Source organism: Scatophagus argus, chromosome 6 (assembly GCF_020382885.2).
Source record: "Scatophagus argus isolate fScaArg1 chromosome 6, fScaArg1.pri, whole genome shotgun sequence".
Classification (NCBI taxonomy): Eukaryota; Metazoa; Chordata; class Actinopteri; family Scatophagidae; genus Scatophagus; species Scatophagus argus.
This window is the reverse complement of record NC_058498.1, coordinates 19,875,258-19,897,849: the sequence shown is the minus strand read 5'-3', so window position 1 is coordinate 19,897,849 and position 22,592 is coordinate 19,875,258. Positions and strand designations below refer to the sequence as shown.

The following is a 22,592-nucleotide window of genomic DNA, read 5'->3' as shown; positions in this document are numbered from 1 at the left end:
TGTAGAGCAAAAAAGTGTGGTTTAAAAATGTTACTCACAGCTGCGACCGGGATGAGGATCTCGACAAAAAGGCCCGCTAAAGCATGCTTTACGTCCTTGTCCTTGACTTCCAGGAAATACTGGGCACATTCCTAAGAAATCACACCGAAGACCCACATGTATTAAGAATGCAGAGAGGATATATACAAAACACAAACTGGCAGGTCTTAGTACAGTTCAACATAAACACACAAGATAAAGGCAATAATACTGACAAACCTAACCCGCATTTTTATTAAGAAGTCCAATTTGGATTTGTACCCCAATTCAAGAAGCATCTTTTTTGTGTCATTTGAATCTGTAATTGTGCTGTTTTAATAAAACGCAGCAGGAAAGAAAACTGCCCTTTCAATAAGTCAAATATACGTACAAGCTAATGTCTTAACTCAAAATGCAATGCACATGGTAAACATTAACTAATCTGTGATGAGAGTAGTATGAGTCTAATTGATGCATAACCAAAGACCAGCACTCACATAACAAGAAAAGAACCATACAGCTTATTGTTATTGTTATTTTTCCTTCATAGGCTGAGGTACTGAGACAAGGAAACACTGCTTTAAAAGTATTATTGATTAAAAAAAGATGTGGACTAAATTAAAAATTATTAACCTATTACAGGTTCTGTTTCTTAAATATCAATACAAAATGTAAATATATATAGGTCAGGCTCTAAAAGAAACCATATGGGTCAAATTCACAATATATAACTGAGTGAGAGTCATAGACATAAACCACTGTATGTTCCATTAACACATCAGGATATCACAGAGAACAGAGAGTGTTTTTACAGCTGTATAAAGATTAATCAGAAAGCCACTGTTCCATTCACAGCTCTCAGCCGAGTCTGAAACACACATACACTCTCTTCTTGGCAAACCTCACCTTTGATCGTTACTCATTTAGCTTTATGAAAGCTGCTGAGTTTGAACAAAGGGGACGGTGGTAAAACAAAATGGTGCAATTTAGCAAACACATGCATCAGCCACACTTACTGTAAGTACACTCTATCAAACATCCATAATTAAACAGTTGTAATTTACCTGCATAAACTGAAAAGAAGCCTCAAAATCCTCCACTGGATACATTTTGACGCGGAAGAACTTCATGCCCATAATGAGGCTGATGATGCTCTGGACGACATAGGGACTCTGCTCTTTTTGCCTGAGCTCCTTCAGTTCTGTGATGAACTTCTTCCTCACTGCCTGAAACCTGAGTGCAAAAAGAAGAACCCAAGAGAGTTTAAAAAGTGACTGAAAATGGTATAGGCTGAAAACAATTTAGTCTGAATTCAGCCAACATGCAGAATTAAGCTTACTTACTTAGACTGTGTAAGGACTCCGATGACCTCTGCATACAGGTCTGCGATGATGTGCACATTGCCAGTGTTGGGGCCACAGTACCTGTCAAGCGAAGCATATGGCAAGCCCTAAATAAAGACTATATTTAGACTTCAGACATTTCTCTGTTCAAGGCATTGCACTATATGACTGACATCAACACAACAATGCACAAAACAGAAGAACAGTGTACCATCTTGACCCTGATTGTGTTGTAAATGTCATTAATGACACAGACAGCTTATAAAGTAGCACACAATGATCTGTAAAGCCAGTCGATTCAAACTGAATCCCTACTGCAAAGCAAAAACCAAAAGACAGAACACCAGAGTAAAATGTATATCATCAGCATTTTTCATTCATGTTATTCATCTGTGTCATTGGTCTTTTTGTGTTTTGACGCTTACTTACCCCTCTTTGTGTTTAAAGTGCTTGAATGCCAGGTTTAGAACTTCATGTACTAAAACATCTGGCACTGGATGAAGAGGGATCTGTAACGGAAACATGGAATCATTGGCCTTGTTAGAACCACTGATAGTTTTCATTCTTTTCTTTGCTACCATTCATTGCCCTTCCAACAGGAGCAACGCCAAGGACAACTTGGCTGAGGACCAGCTTTTAGCTCAGAATGTTGCTTAGATTTGGACAGTCCACTTTAGAAGCAAATCAGTTAGAGCTGTTCTGTTGCCACTGTGTGTGTTTACTGTGTCCCCTGTGGAGAAAGACCTCACTAACAACACTGCTGCTCATTTATGGACCACAGAAGTCTGCATATCACTAGTGAGTGAATCAAAAACAGCACATTAATGCTAACTCTTTTATCAGTGGTGAATGATGCACTGGCATCTCAAACACATTGAATCGAACGCAACTGCACATGGTTATATGTCTTTGAAGACGTTTCTCCTCTCATCCAAGATGTTTCGCCTCTCAGCCAAGAGGCTTCATTAGTTCATGCTCATCAGCTAGACTAGCCTAGTCTTGATGAGCATTCAAAGACATATAACCAAGTCCAGTTGTGTTCGATTCAATTTCTTTGAGATAGCTATGATCTGGATAAATGAGAATATCCACAGACATGATGCACAAGCAGTTAAGGATATAACATCTTTTGAATGGCAGCAATAAAGTGGTCTTCAACAAACGTAAAGAAAGGAAAAAAAACTCAAAGAATCAAAAATTAAAGTTAGAAATCCTGCATCTCTTCAGAAAGTGCACAGGTAAGGTAAGTCTATATCAATGCAATGCTCAGCTGAGAACTTGTTATAATTGTACTGATCTACAACTGAACAGGAACACAGACCCAGAACTTCAGCTCACACTTGGTAGGCGCTGGGACAAGATAACATCAATATTAGGTCAAACAGGTGCGCTGCATTTCCCCTTCGCTATATAAACATTCAGTAGTAACATGTTCCAAGAAACCCAACTGACAAATACGTTTTACTTATGCTGTAAATCATTACTCAAAAGGTGTCAGAAAGCTCACCTGTTTTAGAACTTCCACTGAAACTAAACAAAAAATGAAATCTATGGCTAAGTCCCTCCGTTCGAGCAGGTAATCTTTATCTCGATGCTGCTCATCCCTACAAACAAGCACAGAAAAGGTCAGCAATGAGGTTTTGTAAAAAGTACACATGTAACAACTGAAATCTCTTATAAACGATGTGCTCATCGGGGAGTGTGGAGGAAATAAGATGAACAGCTTACCCTTTGGACTTGGTACTAGAGCGAGGCCTGTACTCATAAGACTCGTCTTCAGTGCCACTCTGTCGCCGGTACCAGTCAAACAGTGTGCGCAGTAGGGAGGGCAAACAGTGTTCTGCTATTGAGCTCATAGAGCTTATTAACTGCAAAACAATAGCATACAAACATTAGATTCAGTTCTTATTACTAGTTAACCATGTCTCCACCACACAGTTTGTATTTTATGACGCGTATATATATAAAATACCTGTCAAATATGCTAATAAGTTTGATCACATTGCATTGAGAATGTTGTCCCACAGGCAATAATTTAAAGTGGATATTCAATAACGGATATATACAGTGAATATAGACGAGATGCTTTCTCAACTAGTGGGTGACATATTGTAGTTATTGATTGCAATTGAGAGTGTTGTTGGATAACATGGTGAACACACTATTGAGTAACTCCACAGTACGTGCAACTCTGCTGTGTTCATGCTGTGTTTTTAGATGGCAGAAATAAGCTGTCTTGTGACAGCTTGCAGACTGTACCATTTAAACATGGCACTCCATTGACAGGCTTAATAAAACCACTGTTAGAGATGATCTAGCAGATTGCAAATTAGCTTAATCTATAAATACTGTGGCATCAGTTTGTGCTACATAGTTGACCCTCTACAAATTAAGATTAAATAAATAAATCTATAGTGATCTGTATAATGATACACACTAAAAGCTACATTCCCATGAGAAGTCAGTAAATTTTATTACTAATGAATAAATACAAAAACAACAAACTAGTATTTTAGCGATGAATACAATACACTTGAATACAATGAATACTTTCAGACAATAGATAAAACATTAGAAAAGGTGGTCAGTATGCATAAATTATTCAAGTGTACGTGTGTATTTAAGGGCCAGCGCATTGTGATGAGGGAGGTAGATGATGGATGCTAGGCAGCAGAGTTATGCAACTGCTCCCTCTGCCCTTATGGCATCGAGCAGATACACTCCAGCACCCAATGCTGATTTAGTAACTGAGGATGACACAGCAATTCTACACTCTCACTTTTGCACTCTCTTTACCCATTTTCTCTCCCTCACTCACAATGGGGACAGCTGGATCTATAGCACCATATCCTCGTTGGCTTTGTGTTGTGCTGAACAAAGCATTCTGCAGCAGGCAGGCGCTTTGTATAGTGTTCTACACCAGCTACAGATGAGGGACAGAGGGACCACTGAGTGGGTGGAGCTGGGGATTCAAATACTGCGCACACATACAAAGGTATGAAAAAGACTGCTGGTGGTCCTGGGAAATGAGAATGTCACCTTCAAACACCCACACACACCACAGTTTTTTTTTAACCTCTTTTTTAACCTTAGTCACTACTACAGCTGTACTGACCTGGTCAAATTGTGCATCTTCCCCTCTCTGGAGGGATCGGGACAGGGGTTTCTCCTGTTAGACAAGGGACAGAGACAAACAGAGAAAGAGGTTAAGAATAGGTGCGTTGCAAATCTAGCATGGAAGCTGTATTTACAAACAAGCGGGCGCAGCAGGCTTAATAATGATTAAATAAGTAAGTGAGAAGAACACTGAAGTTTCCTGAGGTGCATAAACTGAATGAGGGGCTGAATGTGAGCGAGGTAAGACTTAAATCAGCCTGAGGTTACTACTCTGCCAGGAACAGAGCTGAACAAAATAAATGAACAGAGGAAAAGGCCAGTCAAAGGACAGTTAATCCAGTCTGGTAATAATAAAAATTTTTATAGTTAGTGTAACTCAGGTCCATAAAGATTATGTGCCTCTCCTGCCAGTGTTCTCACACAGTTTATTCCTGAAAGGCTGAAGGCTTGACAGTTAGTTGCAAAAGAGAAGAGGTTATTATCTCAGCAGTGTGTGCCATATCACGTGCCATGTATCGAATTTCATTTCCTGTGTTTCTTGACACCAACTTTCACCCCCTGTGGACTCACCAGCGGTTCAGCCATCACCATCTCGATCTTTTTCTCAGCAAGCACAGCAAACTCAGCAAACAGACTCTTGATGACAAACTCCCCGGGCTTCAGCTCGGGATCGATGGTGATGCTCGACATGGCGGCGAGGTTGTGTTTCTCCCACAAGAGAGGAGTCACCGAGGAGGGGGCACGGCGTCTACTCACGCTGCTGCTGACTGGTGCAGAAGCTACAGAGAGGACAAAGGGTAGAGGTTAGGAAATAATACAGTGGGAGTAGAAAGCAGCAGGGTCATATGAAGAACAACACTCTTGTAAAGTATGCAATGTCATGCTCTAGTTGTAATCCAAACAGGAACACAGACATTTCCTAAAGAGGTAAATTGACTGAACTGATGAGAAAGAGTAAGAGTGAGACATTTCAGTGCTGACTCGAGCAAATACACAATCTCTATTTGATTGCATGCCTCCAATTATAAACTAATTTTCCAAACTCACATTGCCCATAATGAGTTCAAATCACTTTAAAAACAAACATAGGGAGAATCATAACTTCTACTACAGCTATGTCATTAATTATAAAAATCAGTCTAAAAAAGTTTCATATTTTTGTTTAAGTCTAAATCTAGAATAAACAGATAAATATTACAACCATCTCTTTCAGCAGTGTTGATCTGAAAGAACTATGTTGATTTTGTTGCAAAACTGAACTGGTAAAAAAGTGAGCCGACATAGACATGGACACATAAATATAAAGCTGGCAGCTGATTAGTTTCACACAAAAAACTGTAAAAAGGGGGAAAGTAGGCCTGGCTTGGTGCAGAGGTGACATAATTCACATCTTAATCAGCACATATATAAACCCTAGGATACTTCAATACAAAAAAACTACAATGTGCATGCTTGTGCTGAAAATCTTGAGAAAAGGTTATTCTAGCTGAGACCTCATTTATCACGAAGATTGACCAAAAAGACACAATTGTTAAAACTGTCATCTCAGGTCAGCAAATTTCTGGCAAAACCAATTGTCCTTAAACAGAATGTAGAAGCTGACAAGATGGACAGGGTGTTGAAAATGTTGCAGGTTTTCTTTGCACTACTTCTGCATTTGGAGCCTAGTTGTGCCAGATGGGCAGTGCTTTTTCCTTTTTAGTCTTCAGACTTAACTGAAAATATGGCCTTAATTTTTTCAATCATCTGGCATTAAAAAAAGAGTTGTAAGTTGAAAAATCTACTTATTTGGAAGCATTGCTGATCTTTACAGTTTCGATTTTATATAAGCCAGAAATTTTTCAAGATGCCAAATGCATTTTGTTAAACTGTTGCTCTGTGCTACATGTATGTTACTGACGGTGATATGCATGCTACATTTATATTTCATGTACAAGATTAACTACCAAGGAAAACATTAAGACAAACTCAATCTGCAGCAGAGGTAACATTAATTGACAGTAAAGTATAAAATCTAACTTGCAATACTCAAATGTATATATGTACAATATTTATTATATTAATTGTGACAGTTAAGAGATACTACAGAAACCACTGGAAGACCAGTAGATCTGCATGTAAACAATATAAAATTGATGTACTTGTTTCAACTGTTATGCAAGAAAAAAAAAAGAAAAAAGTTTCATGCAACCAGCCAAGTGTCCTGGTGTTTGAAGGATGACTTTGTGGTTTATCTAGATTTCTCAACTTTTTTCGTTTACCCATAACACAAAATGTCGGTGTATATATAAATTGGCCACTGTAGTTTGAAAGAATTACATTAACTCTGGGTAAAATGCCCACTGTGGGCAGCATTGTGTTGTCTAAAATAATGTCATGAAATTTCTGCTGTGGCGATATTCTTCACAATATGACAAAATACAGAAAAATATGCTTGATTTAGAACTCACAATGGCCGTTGAGCTCTCCACACAGGGCTTATGGCTCTGCTCGTACCCAGTCGGGTGCTTCTCTGCTTGAGGTGGTAAAACAAGTTTGTTTTCTTGACCCCTTTTGCTGTTACAGTCTTCTTGCATGTCTGTCATATTACTGTGGTTTGTTGTACATTTGCTCTTTCGCAGCCAAATCACTTCCACACTGCTGAAGTCAAGCTTTTTAGAACCAACTCCTCCACTGCAGAGTCAGTACTTTTGTTTCCAACCATGCATAGCCATATTACATCTTTACGTAAAAATGTCTGAATACCGCCATTAGCATGTTATGATTTATATATTAAAAATTATACCAGTATAATCATGAACAACATGATATGGCAAACTTTCAGCAGGTATTTCTGGGAGTTATCACACTACCATCATACAGAGCCAATCATATTTTCTCACATCCTAACACGGTGCAGTGTAATCAAGAAATTGGAGAAATGTTTGGCTAATCAATTATATCACTTTTTAAAAAAACAAAACCAAGTAAATTATACAGTTAAGCAAAAAGTAGGACTACAGAAAGTTCAATGTACTGAAGAGCCAGCTGCCCATAGAGCTCCTAGACTGGCTCCTTGAAACATATTCATCCAAGGTCACAAAGAGAACCTTGAGCTCTCCGCACATTTGCATGTGGCACAGATCATTTGACCATCCTATTCAAATAGCACAGGCAAATGTTACAGGTCCTGGCCAGGAAACTGGAGTCCACAACATCACATGTGACTACATATTCTGCTGGGTATCCCTATACATTTGGTCAAGATTATACACATGCAAAAAGTTAATAAATATAAAATTCAAACTGACACTTACTGACTGTTAATTAATGGCCATGCAAAACATTTAAGACAATAAGCTACCTCCGATAGCCACATAAGTTTACTAACTTAATAAAAACATAATTAATTTTTAGTGTGGGTAAAAAAAGTTAAAAAAAAAAAAAAAGATTGTTGTGAGTCTCAAGATAACTCGAGCAAACTGCTTAATCATCATTTAACAGACAAGCACACACAAACAATAAATTACCTTAAAAAGTACTTGAGAACAAGCTCCATTTGTCAATAAAATGAAATGTATGAAGATTGCATAACCAGCTATCTAAGTGCATGCTGAGACAGCCAAGTTGCCATCTATTCGAATGGCACAAAGGTTCATAACATTGAACAGTTCTCTGGAGATTTATGTAACTTCCAGTCTAGTCCACAATAGTTCCAGTCCAGCCAAGTGGACAGCCAATAGCAAACTGACCTTCTACCTCATTCCCTCCCAGGAAAAGCCTTGTTTTGTTTCTTCCTGGTTGTCACAGTGACACTCATGCAGGCTTAGTGGTATGAATACAAGTGATGAGCAGAAATGCAGGGGAAACATATTTTATATTTACATATATTTTTATAAGGGAAAACAATCATACCTCACATAGGAAGCTTTTTGATATGACAAAAACAAGATCTACTATGTACACTGATCAAAAAGTTTAGCATCTATATCTTACTAGTAAAGATACAAACTGTCTTGTATTCAGACTGATTTTCCAAACCAACTCTGGTAGAGTTATCAGTTATTAAACAATTAAACAGATTACTTGGAGTAACATTTACATTCAACAAAACTGCAAACTGTGTTTGAAAATAAATGTTTTGTTGGTCGGTTTATCAGTAACTACAGTACATTTGACCTAATACACCAGAATAGCTACTTCATACAATACACTAGAACTGTCAATATTATGTTGGGATTGGAGTCATTAAAAAATGTAATGGTTATTGTGAATGAATACCTATTAATCTGTTAATCATTTATCATTTTTCATTCATAATCAACTGTTCTATCAGTTATTTCAAAATTAATGCAAAATGTACATCACAAGTCATTCAAACAGAAAAAGCCAACTAACCTCCACTTCTAGTTTTACTTCATAAAACATACCATTGGTTATTAAAATAAAATGTAAATCAATTTAAATGATAAAGTATTTCCCATTAAAAGGCATAAACAACTAAAGTACACCTGAGGCCATCGTTTGTTCCAACAATCCCACTACCTGTCTAAAAAATAAAACAAACCAAGATAATTTGAATATATTCAAAATCATATAGTAATAAAACTGTTTTCAGAAAGGAATAGTCATGCTATTAGGGAACAAATGAAGGTTTGGAGGTGACAGGGGCAGTGCAGCAGCACGCATTAGCTGTGTTGTGGTTATGTTGTCCAGCAGCACAGAGAGCCATTCAAGCATTTCCCTCTTTGTTTACTGTGCTTCATCAACACCCCCAATGATGTCACATAGCCAGCTCCTAATATCCAATCAGTGCTGGGTGCTCTACCCCCCTCCATCCTTCTTCTCTCTCCCACCCTGGGCTAGCTGGATTGTTGACTGGTTCACACAAATGAATACTCCAACACTGTACTTTTCCAGTTTGCAACAAAACAAGAGGGGAAAAAAATCCTTTTCAGGGCCAAGTCTTTGCATTGCCCCTCCCCTCCCTCGCTCTCTCTTTCTCCCAAAGACATGCCAGTCATGTGTAGCATGCCAAACTATGATTTCTTTCCAAAGCTGACCCCACTGCAAAAATCTTTGTGAACAACTAAACTGTTTTCAAACTTCTCACCATTTTAAACCAGGAACTGCACTGACTGAAACTACCAACTTACTTATGACCCTAAGGTCATGTTTTAGTTCCCATTAAAATCTAGATGCAAAAGCTTTGCTTAAGAGCTCTGGGGAAACTAAGAGCTGTTATATTGTGGGCAAATCTGTGCTGATTTCACAATATTGAAAGGACAGAGGCCAGGTTTAGAAGCTGTACCAAAGTTTGCTTCTAGAGGTTCTCAATACCGTAGCCTGAACTAAGAATTGCATTTTCAGTAGTTCCTAGTTGTTCAGAGACCTGTGGAAACAAGACTGAATTATTTGGAGTTGTTCTTCCTCATTTATCATCACATCATATATCAAAATACAGTTTATCTGTGGTCTGCCTTAGCCTGGAAAATTTCAGTCGCCTAAGACAACAGTGCTAACTAAGAGATTCAGAACATCTTGACCTTTAAGGTGGACAGTACTGCAACTACAATCGGGAGAGAAAGAACTGACAAACTGCTACCAAAGTGTTGTAAAACAACATGTTCATATTTTGTTATGAGAAGCCTAAAAAGCCCCACTCTGCCAGAAATCCACGGTTGTGCTCAAGAAACGAAGCACCCCGCAGGATTGCACAACTATTAGAACAGTGACTCCACCATGTCACTGTTATAATAAAACCCTCCCAAATGCCTGCTCACTTCCCCTATCAGGACATCCAGCAACAACAGCACACACACACTTTTGGAATGCAGGGCCACAAGTGTGTCCATTTTTTCTGGAGAAAGACACAAAACGAGTCACTACCAATGTTTATGTGGTGTGGCAGTGCCAGTTCTTCTTTTGTGTCTCAACATGTTCAGACTCTGACGAGTTACTACTAGTTTACTCTTCACCTGTACTTCAAAATAAATAAGAAACTAAAAAGACACAGGGCAAAACTAACTCGTTACAAGAAGCTGACCAGACATGAGTGAAACAAAGAGATAAGACTGAGAAACCAATATGCATGCCACACTGACAACATGTACTTATTGTTAGTCTCTGGGTGTTTCAAATGAACATTTACATCTCTATCCCTTGGGGTAGGGTGGGGGGGGGGCTACTGAAATAGACATGGGGTAAATGGAAGAGAGCCGTTTACTCAATAGGGTTAGGGTTAATAAAGGATAAATAATAACAATTTGATAAATAAAGGTAACATAAGGAGTGGAAGGAGAATTAATTGTGCTGTAATACAGACTCCTTTTCAATGTCAAGGATGTTTAATGATTGAGACTACAAAATCTTTTTTATAATACTATACTATCAATTACCTTGAGGATTGACAAGTTCAAAACTGCAACCAAAAATGGTTTCTGTGTTTATAAAAAATATGTGTTATTACAAGCTATCACACTTAAATCACTGTAACACATTTTGTTTCAATCTAGGTGAAACAGCATTTTGAGAGTACTATCTAGCTTCTGCAATGTGGTGCTTTTCTGAGTGAAACAAGACAGACAGGTGAGACACAGGCAGTTGCTGCAGCAGTCCACTGTATAATGCCAGATGCCAGATGCCACTTTGCACAAAGTGAGTAAATTCTGCTCAGCAGACCTGTAATTACGATATTTGGGGGAAATGAAACAGGGTGTGAAGAGGTGAACACCCCAAGACACACAGGGGCGCCACACTGTTGTTGCTAACAAAGAATTCTTAGTTCAGTGCCACTCGAAGTTAAAGATCGTCTGATGGCTGGATGTGATTGTATTGCTGGTTGAAACTGGTTGCACCAGCTGTGACCAGGGATGTGATTTAAAAGGGTTAATAAGTAATTTTTTATTTGTTTAATGTATTGTGACAGTCCTAGCCCCTACTCCTAGCACATTTGATATTTGGGGTAATTACAGTTTTGCAAAATTATACCTCTTCAGTGATGTTATAAAATAATGATGATTTATCAATGTCTCAACACATTTTCTGCCCACGGTGAAATCAGCTATTGAGTGTTTATTATGCTGACACTTTCAGCCCAGCCACATCACAGAGACAGTGACACTAGCATAATTTAAGCCCCTAGAACTAAGTGCTGCATTCAACATTGCAGACCACAGTCCGCCGCTAAACATTAATAAATTGCGTTTGACTTCCTGGTAGAGTCCTAAATTGTTCCAAGTCTTACCAGTTGTTCCCAATTTCTTGTTATGCTGATGGAACTGAAATGTCTCTCTCTCAACTGATGATGGTCCAAGCAGTTGGTTCACTCCTGTAATAGGCAGCCTATAGTGCCTCTGGTCGTTTTGCTTGCAGCTTAACAGATACGACAGAAGTCTAACAATTTCTTCTGACACTAGCAGAGGCACTCTTCTGTAACACACTGAAATAATGAGACTCCTAACCTCCATGACTGCTCTATCAAACTTGACAACAAAGCTACAGTCTTACAATATATGTTGTCATATTACTCAATCCTATCTACATGCAGTTACAACTGGGAATAGTTAGTTTGGCCATGTTGATCATGAAAATGACTTCCTGGTTTATTTCATTGTGTATGAAAACGCTGAGCACATAATGAAAGTTCTGTCAAAACGTTTTTTTTTTAAAAAAAAACAAAACAATTTTATAAGTATAAATCAACAAATGTTTAGGACCGAACTACAACTCTGGCTTAATATTTCCTAATCAGATTTGGTCTGATGTTGCTAGATAAAAAATCCAAATATGACAAAGTTGCTTTATCTATAAACAAACTTCAAAACCTCCATATCTAGAACAAAGTATCCCCATATCTAGTTCATATCATGTTGAAATGCTCCTAACCACTACTGCATGAGCAGAGAGAGAAACAGAGGGAAAGCTCATGTGAAGGTCCCAGATTTATAATACAAAAGAAGTCTTAAACCTGTGAGTCTAATCTGTACTCTGACAGCCTTTTCCTGACTTGGTCCTAGAGTTGGTGATATCATTTTAATGTCTCTAGAAATATCCCATAAGCCAAATAGGACAACTCAGGTGATCCCTTGAACAAGGTAGCATACATTCCTTTTACAGACAAGAGGAGTGTCAGAATTTGTGTAGCTTAGTTTCTGCAGTCACATCAAATCTGTGTTGTCGACTATGTGTTAACTGTGCGCAAACAGTTGTGGAGAGCCAAATGTGAGGCAAGTGTAAACAAGAACAAAGCCCTGCTGCCGTACACAGCAACTGAAGCCCACACCAAACATCAGTTGTTATTTTCCAAAACTACATTAAAAATGTATTAGAAAAAAGTGCATATGCTGCACATGAAATAGGTTAGTGTGTAATTTCTAATGTAGGTAAAATTGGAAAATTTCAACTGCTGTTTATTGTCCACTTTTGCCCATTACTATAGTTCAGTCTGACTGAAGAGCCAGTCCTGATGTAATATGCGCTGAATGGGAAGCTAATAATATGAGGAAACCACAAGACAGATCAATAGTAGGGAAACATTAGCTAACTCAGAAGAGATGGGAGGGTTATAAAAGTAGGATGAAAAAGAGGGATGACGATTGTGTTGAATGCTGCTAGGGGAGATCTGAATGTTAAAAACTTGTTAACAAAAGATAGAAAATGTAAAAGAAAACTAGAGGCAGTCAACTCTTCAGAGTAACACAGAGAGTACTTCTAGTCCACCTATGTCCTGTTATCAGCAGATGCTCATCAGTAGAATCATTATCTATGGGACACCCAGGAACCAGGAACAATCATGAGCAGGAGGAAGAAGGTAGGCTGACACAGCTGCAGCCCGCATACACATCAAACAAACCTGTACTAAACATCATCAGTCATGTTGACAACTCCATTAATAACCACTTTAATGGTTTCTCCAAGCATGGGTTGTACTGCATGCAAACATGTACAGTGCTGCACGGCTTCTGCCGGTTGTGTATGGCAGATAAGTCTAGTGGCCAAGTGTGGTATGTAAACATGAGTGCAAGCTTGGCGAGGTACTCACAGCTGCTACTCCAAGACTTGAGCAGAGATTTGATGCTGATCTCAAAGAAGACCGAATCCTGCAGGCTCAGCATGGCGGCTCTCAAAAGTTAGGCTTCACCAGGGGGCGCAAATTTTACAGGGCTCCTGTCACTGTCATTTCACACCACCCAAACATTCCACTTCAAGAAATAAACACCTCACATTTGCAGCTCCTCACCCCTGACTGGAGCTGAAAACTACCCTCCACAGGTGCTAGTTGAAGGCATCATCCTGAACAACGTGAGCAGCTGCAGAGGAAAACAGATCCAAGAAGTGCTACCAGTTTGTCCTCTGCCACCTAGATCAGTGAAGAGTGAAACTGTGCCGGGAGAAGAGAGAAGAGAGAGCATAGCCTGGCTAGTTAGAGAAGTATTCCACCTCAGTGCCTTCTGCCCACTTGCCAGTCCACAGAGTCCCTCATCCCCATTTCAGCACAGAAAAATCCAGAACGACAAAGGACAAAACTGCGTGAGAACTTTTGCTCCTGATGGGAGAGAAACAGCAGCAGAACAGTACACGATAGAAGTCTTAACAATGCACTGCAATATTCCCTCTCCTCTTCTCTTCCTGTGTGTATGTGTGTGCCAGTCCCAGCCCACTAACACCGTCAGCCACCCTCCACCTCCCCCCAAAGCTCTCTTCCTCTCTTTCCATTCGCTCACGAGCAGCCCCTCCCCTTCCGAGCTAGCTCTTGTTCTTTTACTGATGCCTGCTCTTTCCTCTCAGAGTGAGAGGGAGCTTGTTTCAACAGAAAACAGAGGGAGGCGGGAGCAGAGTGGGGGTGATGTCATCAAAATGCTGCGAGTGTTCCCTGGATGCGGTTCAGCAACGCATACGCATGTCTGAGCTGTTACTGTGCTGCCTCTCCACTGGCCTATCAAGAGGACACTTCCTGTAAGCTCCACAGTAATACTGATGCGTCATCCCTGACTGCAGTAGGACGGAAAGGAAAGAATGGTAGGATGGAGGAGAAAAAAGTGAGATTAAACTGAACATGGGAACACGCACACGCCATAACTAGCAGTCCCACTCCTAGAGAGATCTCAGCTCCAAAATTATAAAAATACAATGTTCCTGAACTACACCTGCCATATATTCTCTTATTCTACAAAACAAAGCAAACTGCATTTGAGGTGCACCCAGAAAGAATGAGGTATGTAACCTCACATATGACCAAACCATGAGTAGTTGATATCACGTTAATGGTGCTTTCTAATCTCAGTTCATCGCAAAAATGACCACAGCTAATCTATCTGTTGAGCTAACCGTTCACACCCAGTGGAGTCATAGGCATTACATCATTGCTATGTCCAAAAGCTACCGGGCATAGTAACACACAGAATGATAAACAAACTCACTACACACCGCAGTAGTTGGAAAACAGCCCTGTGCGTTTTTGTGAATGTGAGTGAGCAAGCAAGAGAGACAGACACCTGATTCATCTGATATGTTATTTAATCTTGTGTTGATGGCAGTACTTCCTGTTATCACAGAGACTTAAAAACAGAATCACATGACATCAAGCCATTTGTAGTCAAGCACAGGATTAAGTTTGTCAACAAAATATTCTGAAGGGAACAGCACTGGGATAGACAAACGCTCTTTGTCTTCTTTTAGTTTAGTCTTCATTTCTCTCTCGCCCTCAGTCTCTCTCTCCTCTGTCACATGTTCTCCACTACACAAGTTATGCAAAATGAGGCAGAGCTCATTGCAAACAAACATAGCACAAGCAGATGCTTTGTCAAGCCCTGGCTGGTGCTACCCTGATGCACTGCTTCCACTGTGAAAGTCTGCCTTGTAATAAACAGGCACAGATTCTTTACAGTCGAAGCAATTACATAACACTTTATTTCATTTGATGACATCTTGGAAGTTTGGCATACAGTGGTATGCAGATAATATGATGAGACATTTCAATGTTCCCTGTTGATCAACAGCAGTCTCACAATGTTACAGATTTCATTCAAAATTGGTCTTACATCAAGGGAATAGTTTGCAGTTTTTGGGACATCTTGCTGAGAGTGAAATAAGAAGGTCAATATTATTTTCATATCAGTCCACAAACTAACAGGTATATTTCCCAAAAAGCGGATGACAACAGAGCAACAGATCTGGTTTGGAACATTTTTTGTTTGATTATTGTTTTGCAATTTTTGTTTGTTTCAACTGTGTAATGTATGATTTTTTTTCTAGTGAAACATTTTAAATTTAGCCTACATATAGACTACTTTGCTCTTTCACAGAGTCATTAATTCTAAATCCATTTCAAGTTCTGCTACCCAATGCAAGTGCAGGGGCGCATGAAAGAACAGTCAGCTAGTAGGTTCCAGGGTTGGTACCGATTTGATTATTTTCAAATATAACTTAAAAAGTTTAAAAGTGCTATATTCCAGGTCTCAAGTCTCATGAAGTTCCTTGCAAATGACAAGAGTTTAAGGCTTCAGTCTACTTAACAGTATAAAATATATTGAAGCCTTGAGCTCAAGCTACAGGGCAATATTCCAAAGGCAGAAGTATTTGACAGTAGCCTAATGTTTATACATTGTGTTTAAAAAACAGAATTGGAGTTCATATTATCATCTTTATCAGCAAAAGAGTTAATATATAAACATGTGGAACTTGCGTCTGCAAGCACTGTTTTCTGTAAACCAGCTTTATTGTTTAAGGAATGCTGAGGAATAACTGACAAAATCATCTCTCTGGGAACATTAGAGCTAAGAGCCACTGTCCAACAGAGCTGACGTAAGTTGAGGACTTCAAATAAACAACATCATAGCAGACTTCCTGGAAAGAAAAGCTCACTGATTAAATAATCTCAACTAAATGCACAACCAGGGCAAGTTATAGTAGCTCCATTCACAAAGAGGGAGCAGTGACTGACAGCTAGCCATCCTGACTGCAGACAGTATAGGGGAGCTGTTCCTCCCAGGAGCCTACAGCATGGAGGATGCGTTTCCTGTCCTGGCCTCTCTGAAGGGCAATGGTGGGAACAATAATCGATAGGAGCTGTAATTCAATCCCTGACCTCCCCAGTGGTGCCTGGGCTGCAGAGGACATGCCATTTAGATCCATCACAGCAGTCTGGGTGTGCAAGCATAACTCTGCAACCTGCATAGCTCTTCACTTCCCCGCACTCACAAGTCAGGAACCAGCCACACTATACTTGCTTGCAATACCTAACAAGACACAATGTCTGCACATTTCGACAAAGGTTTTTTTGGATATATATTTTTTTAACATATAACATGCTTTTTTGGTCACCACACTTAAAATTGGCAACTGACAAGTATGCCTTAATGTTTTCCTGACAAAAAATAGTGAACAATAGAAAGCAGCATTGTTGCCAGTGACAATGGGTGGTTACTTTTTTTTATAGGATACAAAACTATTTACGCACCAACATCCATAGCAACATGCTTGAAAAGGGGCAAAATGATGTGATGTTTCCATCACTGCAGAACTGAGCTGGAGCTGATAATATAACCATGACTACTGCAGGGTCATTTGACTGGGGAATGAATGTCGATTGTACGCTTTCCCCATTGACAACAATATTCAGATGTTAGTGGATTTTAAGTGGCGTATAAGATTTCAGATTTGTTTTTACACACATGTATAGACTAGGCCAAATTTTTTCCTGTCAAACTTAATATTCTGTAACTGTGCGAGTCTGGATCCAAAACATTTTCATATATAACTCCTTGGACAAACCATAGATGCATTCAAACTCTATGACACCTCTGAAATCTATTTCTAAGATTTGCTGAGGAAATCAAGAGGGCCAACTCATTTCAGCAAGGAGTCACTCTTAGGTCAGAAGTGTACTGTCTCTGTGGAACGACTGAGCAGAACACCGGGAAAATCTGAATTAAAGCTCATCTTAACATAGGGCCAAAAATGTCAGCTCTTTAGTCATAGCACTTCTTCAAATGAACTGTCTTCAAGTTGCTCACAATGGAATGGAGGTGCATTTATTGGAGAGCTAGTTGGAGAAAAGGCAGTAACAGTGATTCATGGCATTTGTCTTCTCATCTATGACACTACAGTCCCACTAAGTGCCGAGCCTGCAATGAGCTGCACAATTACGTGGTTTGTTTTGCTATTGCTTGCTAAAAATTATTTCAGAAACTCAATGAATAAGTTTGCCCATGCTGTCTGGATACACACCCTATGGACTATTCACATTAAATCACATGCGCATGTTTCATTCCACAAGTACAGTCCAGCAGTGCACACTCATGTTCAGTCACATGCTCCAAACACTCCCAAACCACAAACAGGAAACCTGCTGCACCCATTAACCAAATACCATCCCAATCAAACCCTTCCCAAAAACTCAGCTCTACATTCAACAACTGATGTCACTGTGTGCAGAGAAAGACTAATTACAGAAAGAAAAGAGTAGCACCACCTTCAAAACCAACTCAGGCTATGCCAGTCCGACGACATGGGAGTGGCACTCAGCTCCGATTTAAACAAAGGGTAAATTATCCTGAGGTATGAGGACACCACACTACCACCTCTGTACATCGCCTTACCTCAACTGCTGCTGTAATCACATTGCTTCTTTTATTACATAACACACCATTGTGACTCCTGTCACCAACAGCACGATAAAAATAGGAGATTTTTCTAACATGACAGACGTTTCTTATTTGGAAAGAAAGAAGAGACAGTCTGAAAGGAAGATTTGAAAACAATTTACCCCATCCAGTCCATAGAGAAGTCATTTGTCTTTTCATGTTTTAATAGGAATATCAATAGATCATCCATAGTCTGGACTGAACACACAAACAAAAATTATCTGAGTGAAAATTATATTGTCTTCACAGCTCATTAAGGCTCCAAGCCAGAACACGGACAAATAAAACTCAGCTTATCATTGCTATTGTGGTTAGTTTTGCTAGCTTTCTTGTCTAGTCCTATTCTTAGATGATAAGAGGCCAGGTGAGTAGAGCAGAGGGGAGAGCTCAGACATGCTTCAGCCACGAGCAAACAGGGAGCAAGCGTGCTCTGACAGGCAGGCACTGCAAAAAGGCCATACGGAGAGGCTGACGACAAGCCCCAATGCTGATGCAAACTGACCTGCATGCACACATAATTCACGTGTCCACACATCTACTAAACCTTTAACTACTGTATCCATAGACACAATGGTAGACCTTCTTCAGAGGATTTAACATTGTCAGCACAACTCATACAGCCGTTACTCTCAAACTGTTGCTGCAGAGTTTATAGTGGACAGCCCCCCTTATTACTTCTCTTATACTAAATATCTGCAGATACTAAGTGTGATCTCAGTTATTTCAATCATTTTTCTTTTTTAATACAGCTGTAATGGGAATATTTAGCCAGTCAAATGACTCAGAATTCCAAAAACAACCAGCATCACAGCTTTCCTCTGATGGTTTCCCACAACACTTTATATCATCACATTACTATCCCAAAAGCAAAAAGTATGCTCTTGTTGCCCAGTGTTACGACTGCATCAATTAAACAGTGTGGCAACACAGTGATCTTTCTATGATATAGGGCTACATGGATAATATACAAAATAAAGTTTTTAGTTTACCAACTTTGTCTGACCTCTGATGCTGAACAGGTAACATGAAATCTGTTCAGTAGAGCGTTTTTGCGGAAAACAGCTGCCTGCTGCTGCCAACTGAGTGAATGAGAGCAGTGAGACAAACTCACACAGTAAGGCAGAGGGCTGTTAAACCAAAAGAAAAGCTAAAAGGCAATTGACGATCATATTAACTGTTGGCAATTGAAGAGCTAACGAAGAACTGCTGATACAGCAGGCTACAATGAAGCCTTAACTCCGCTTCCTCCGGCTGTCTGGTTTGCTACCATTAAAATGCTACTGTGAGGTCACATTTTGGGAAGGCGGTTGGCTAACTAAGCTGAAAAACATAAGCATGATCTTTGTCATTGTGAGCCACTTATCTATACAGCATGATCTGATACAGACAGACTGTTCTTTCCCCTCACAAAATCATCATTTTGAACCGTAAGAGAAAGTAATCTCACAGAAATGTTAAAAATAGTAATCATCTACTGTAGATAAACTCAGCTTTTGCGTTGTTACTGTTATCAGACCAGGGCTGCCATGTACGCCAACTACTTTTTCTGCAAAATTTGAGAGGCTGACATCAAATATCTTTATTAAATTAGACTACATCAGTTTAATGCAACTGACACTATATTATCATCTCCATTGCTCTGCATCTTTCACATATATGTGTCTGTATACAGTATGAGCACAGCACAGGACGGATGTGACAAATACCTAGTTCAGCTCTGGAAGTGCTGAACTAGATATTTGTTTGTTTGAAAAATATAGTTAATTTCCGAAGTCTAGTGTGTGTACAGTATCCTGCATCTATACAGAGTAAGTATGCGCATTTTGGCACGTGTACAGGAAGCAGGTGGGGGTAAATCCCAACTTTAGATACCTGTTGACAAAGCTTAACATACCCTGAAATAATATATACTATAAGAAGCACCTATTTAGTGGCCTAGGTAATGAGCAGAGATGAACAGTTGTACCTTTGAGACGGGTTCGGTTACCGCGGGCAGGCCCAGAGGAGCTGAACCCTGGCTCTACATCCATATTCGGATCCTCATCAATGGTATGTCCCATGACTAGCAAGCCTAGTCGTTTCATGCGAAGGAGCCGTGGACCAGTCTCCTTGGGCACAGCTACCCCTGGTTCGATGGGCCCCTCCCCTGAGATGACAGCGGGGACCAGGCTCTTCAGAAACTCCATGTTCCACAAGACTTTTTCTTTCTTTCACTCTGGTGCGAAATCCAACAGCCTGTGACATGCCATTCTCCCATACAAAATATCTGTCCGTCTCATCTGGCCCATTTACAGACAAGCAAGCAGACAGTGTACAGTCCCTGTCTCCAGCAGCTACCTCAGTGCAACAGCTACACATTCACTCACTGTCAAGGCCTGTATATGAGGGCCCTTACAGACCAGAAGCGACAACACCTGTCAGGTTTTCTTAAGTTGTTTGTCTGGACTAACTGGTAGAAGAAACGCTGTTTGCTGTAGCTAACCAAAGTGACACAGATTGAGAAACTTCTTACGCAGCATTACCTGTCTGCTCACACTGAAAGGGGAAAGCAAACAGACATGGCAATTTTCATGGGTCGTGATGTAATTGTGAGTGGGCAGGGCACTATCTGGGGTGGGACCAGAACATGTTCCACAGGAGATAACAAGCCCGGGCTACCAGCCAATCACAACAGAGACGACACAAGACACACCCTGCTGGCCTCTGTTGCTTGCCAGTGAAACAGAGGAAGAAGATTGACAGGCACTATGAGAAGCAGGGAAGCTCAGTGTAGTTTGCTATACTAGCCTACCTGCATTTACTGATAGCCCTTATCATTGTCGGAATGGTTTTACTTGTTGGCATTCATACACAAGCACAGATGCCTATTTGCTTTCTGGCTAACTTACTCGTATAACAAGAGCACCCCTCCCTTTACTTTCATTTCTGCTTGACAGTACTAAGTTATTATGAAGAGAAGCAGAATGAGCAAAGTGATGGAGGTCTGTGATATGGGGGTAATGACAGACTGCTGTGCTCTGACTTGGCTGCACAGCTTGTACCTGCAGCAAACTCAAACCCTTCCAAATATTCCAAGCTGAGGACTGAGAGGGGACTAGACTGTGCTGACTCTCATAAAAAACTCACAGCCTAAAGAAATCATCAATTTGCTGTTCTCTGGGACTTAGTGCAAAAATTAATAGGCCATCCAAGCACCAACACAGCAAATCCTCAATAGCAACACAAGGCAGTAACACTCCAGAAAAATTAGAGATGACTGTGGCACTGGTGTGCAGCAAACTGTTAAAACACTTTTAAGATGTGCCATTTCTGCTGATTCATCATACCTCTGCACCACAATAAACCAACACAAAACAGTACAATACTTGTCTGAGGACGCTCTAATTAAAAAAAAATATATATATTATAAAATATATATTATGAAAGCGCTGGCAGTGCTACAGAACCCAATGGGAATTAAAACTCATTCTTGCAGTCTTTTAACCCTCTTTTAAGTCATCGCTTTTCTGGCCACACACAGACCCTGTGGTTGAGTCTCAGAGAGTCTCAACAATTCACTCGCATACAATACCAACTGTTCATTTCCTGCAGGACGAGGCAGGTGTATGCTGCCATCCGTCTTGCACAAAACAGCAGTGAGCCAAAGTAAACAAGATGCTGGTTAGAAAGTTGCACCTCTAGCAAGTCAAAAGAACAAAAACTGAATCAGAGGCAAATGAAAAATGGATCAACTTTCATCTGTCAGGTGGCCAGAATCAGATTCTTTGCGACTTTTGCTTAGCCATTACAGCATGAGAAGCAAACTGTGTCATGGCTACATTTTTATTTGTTGGTTTTGGAGTCATTTTGCTCCACATGGTCAATAATCGCATGCTTCAGTCAATACTAAAACGGTAGTTTTTGAGTCTCTTTTAACTACATACAAAATACATGTTAGTAAGATCCCAAAGAACTATTCTTTTTTTTTTTCCCCCAGGGGGACCTTCCCCTTCACATAGAAGTATTTCTTTGGTTAAAGGCACTAGGGAAAAAAATGAACAGTGTTTAAGACTTTTAAGTGTGTATAGAGACCTACTATGCAAGTGCTTACACATTTTACTGCAGCATGTGAAAATTTCCATGACATAATTTCAGTCTATAAACTCAAGTCTCAAGATCCTGAGACAGAAAGTAAAAGAAAAAAATAAATCAACATTATCACTCTGTGTGATTTGTGTGATTTCTGAAAACACTGCAAAACAAATGTAGTAGCTGGTTACAAAAATGCTTTTTTGTGACATTTATCCAGCATCAAACCTTGCTTGCAGAGTTAACATAACGAAGAATACAATGCAGCAGTTTTGCAAAAACTCTGCCCCCTAGAGGCCAGCTGGCAGAAAGCACATCCAGCAAGAAAAGAAGAGAATACTCAGCAAGATTTGATGGCAAACCACCAGAAAGCTTGTGAGAACTGGACTCTGACTCAGTGACACTTTTCTTTTTTTTTTTA

General features: G+C 39.8%; 1 protein-coding gene across 16 annotated transcripts in view; it reads right to left on the bottom strand.

The window, feature by feature from the left end:
• fryl (furry homolog, like) overlaps positions 1 to 22,592 on the bottom strand; it is a 65,598-nt gene that overhangs the window by 35,365 nt on the left and 7,641 nt on the right. For 7 of the 16 annotated variants that reach the window (XM_046392760.1, XM_046392761.1, XM_046392763.1 and 4 more), the window contains exons 1-9: positions 20,070 to 21,466; positions 5,049 to 5,257; positions 4,477 to 4,530; positions 3,090 to 3,229; positions 2,869 to 2,965; positions 1,791 to 1,870; positions 1,362 to 1,442; positions 1,083 to 1,251; positions 39 to 131 (exon numbers count right to left, since the gene is read on the bottom strand). In XM_046392760.1, the coding sequence (XP_046248716.1) occupies positions 39 to 131; positions 1,083 to 1,251; positions 1,362 to 1,442; positions 1,791 to 1,870; positions 2,869 to 2,965; positions 3,090 to 3,229; positions 4,477 to 4,530; positions 5,049 to 5,257; positions 20,070 to 20,289 (1,143 nt within the window). In that variant the 5' untranslated portion in view covers positions 20,290 to 21,466. Of the gene's footprint in view, positions 1 to 38; positions 132 to 1,082; positions 1,252 to 1,361; positions 1,443 to 1,790; positions 1,871 to 2,868; positions 2,966 to 3,089; positions 3,230 to 4,476; positions 4,531 to 5,048; positions 5,258 to 6,928; positions 7,415 to 13,500; positions 16,742 to 20,069; positions 21,467 to 22,592 lie in introns of those variants that run through there. The other 9 variants (XM_046392772.1, XM_046392771.1, XM_046392769.1 and 6 more) reach the window with 4 other exon arrangements.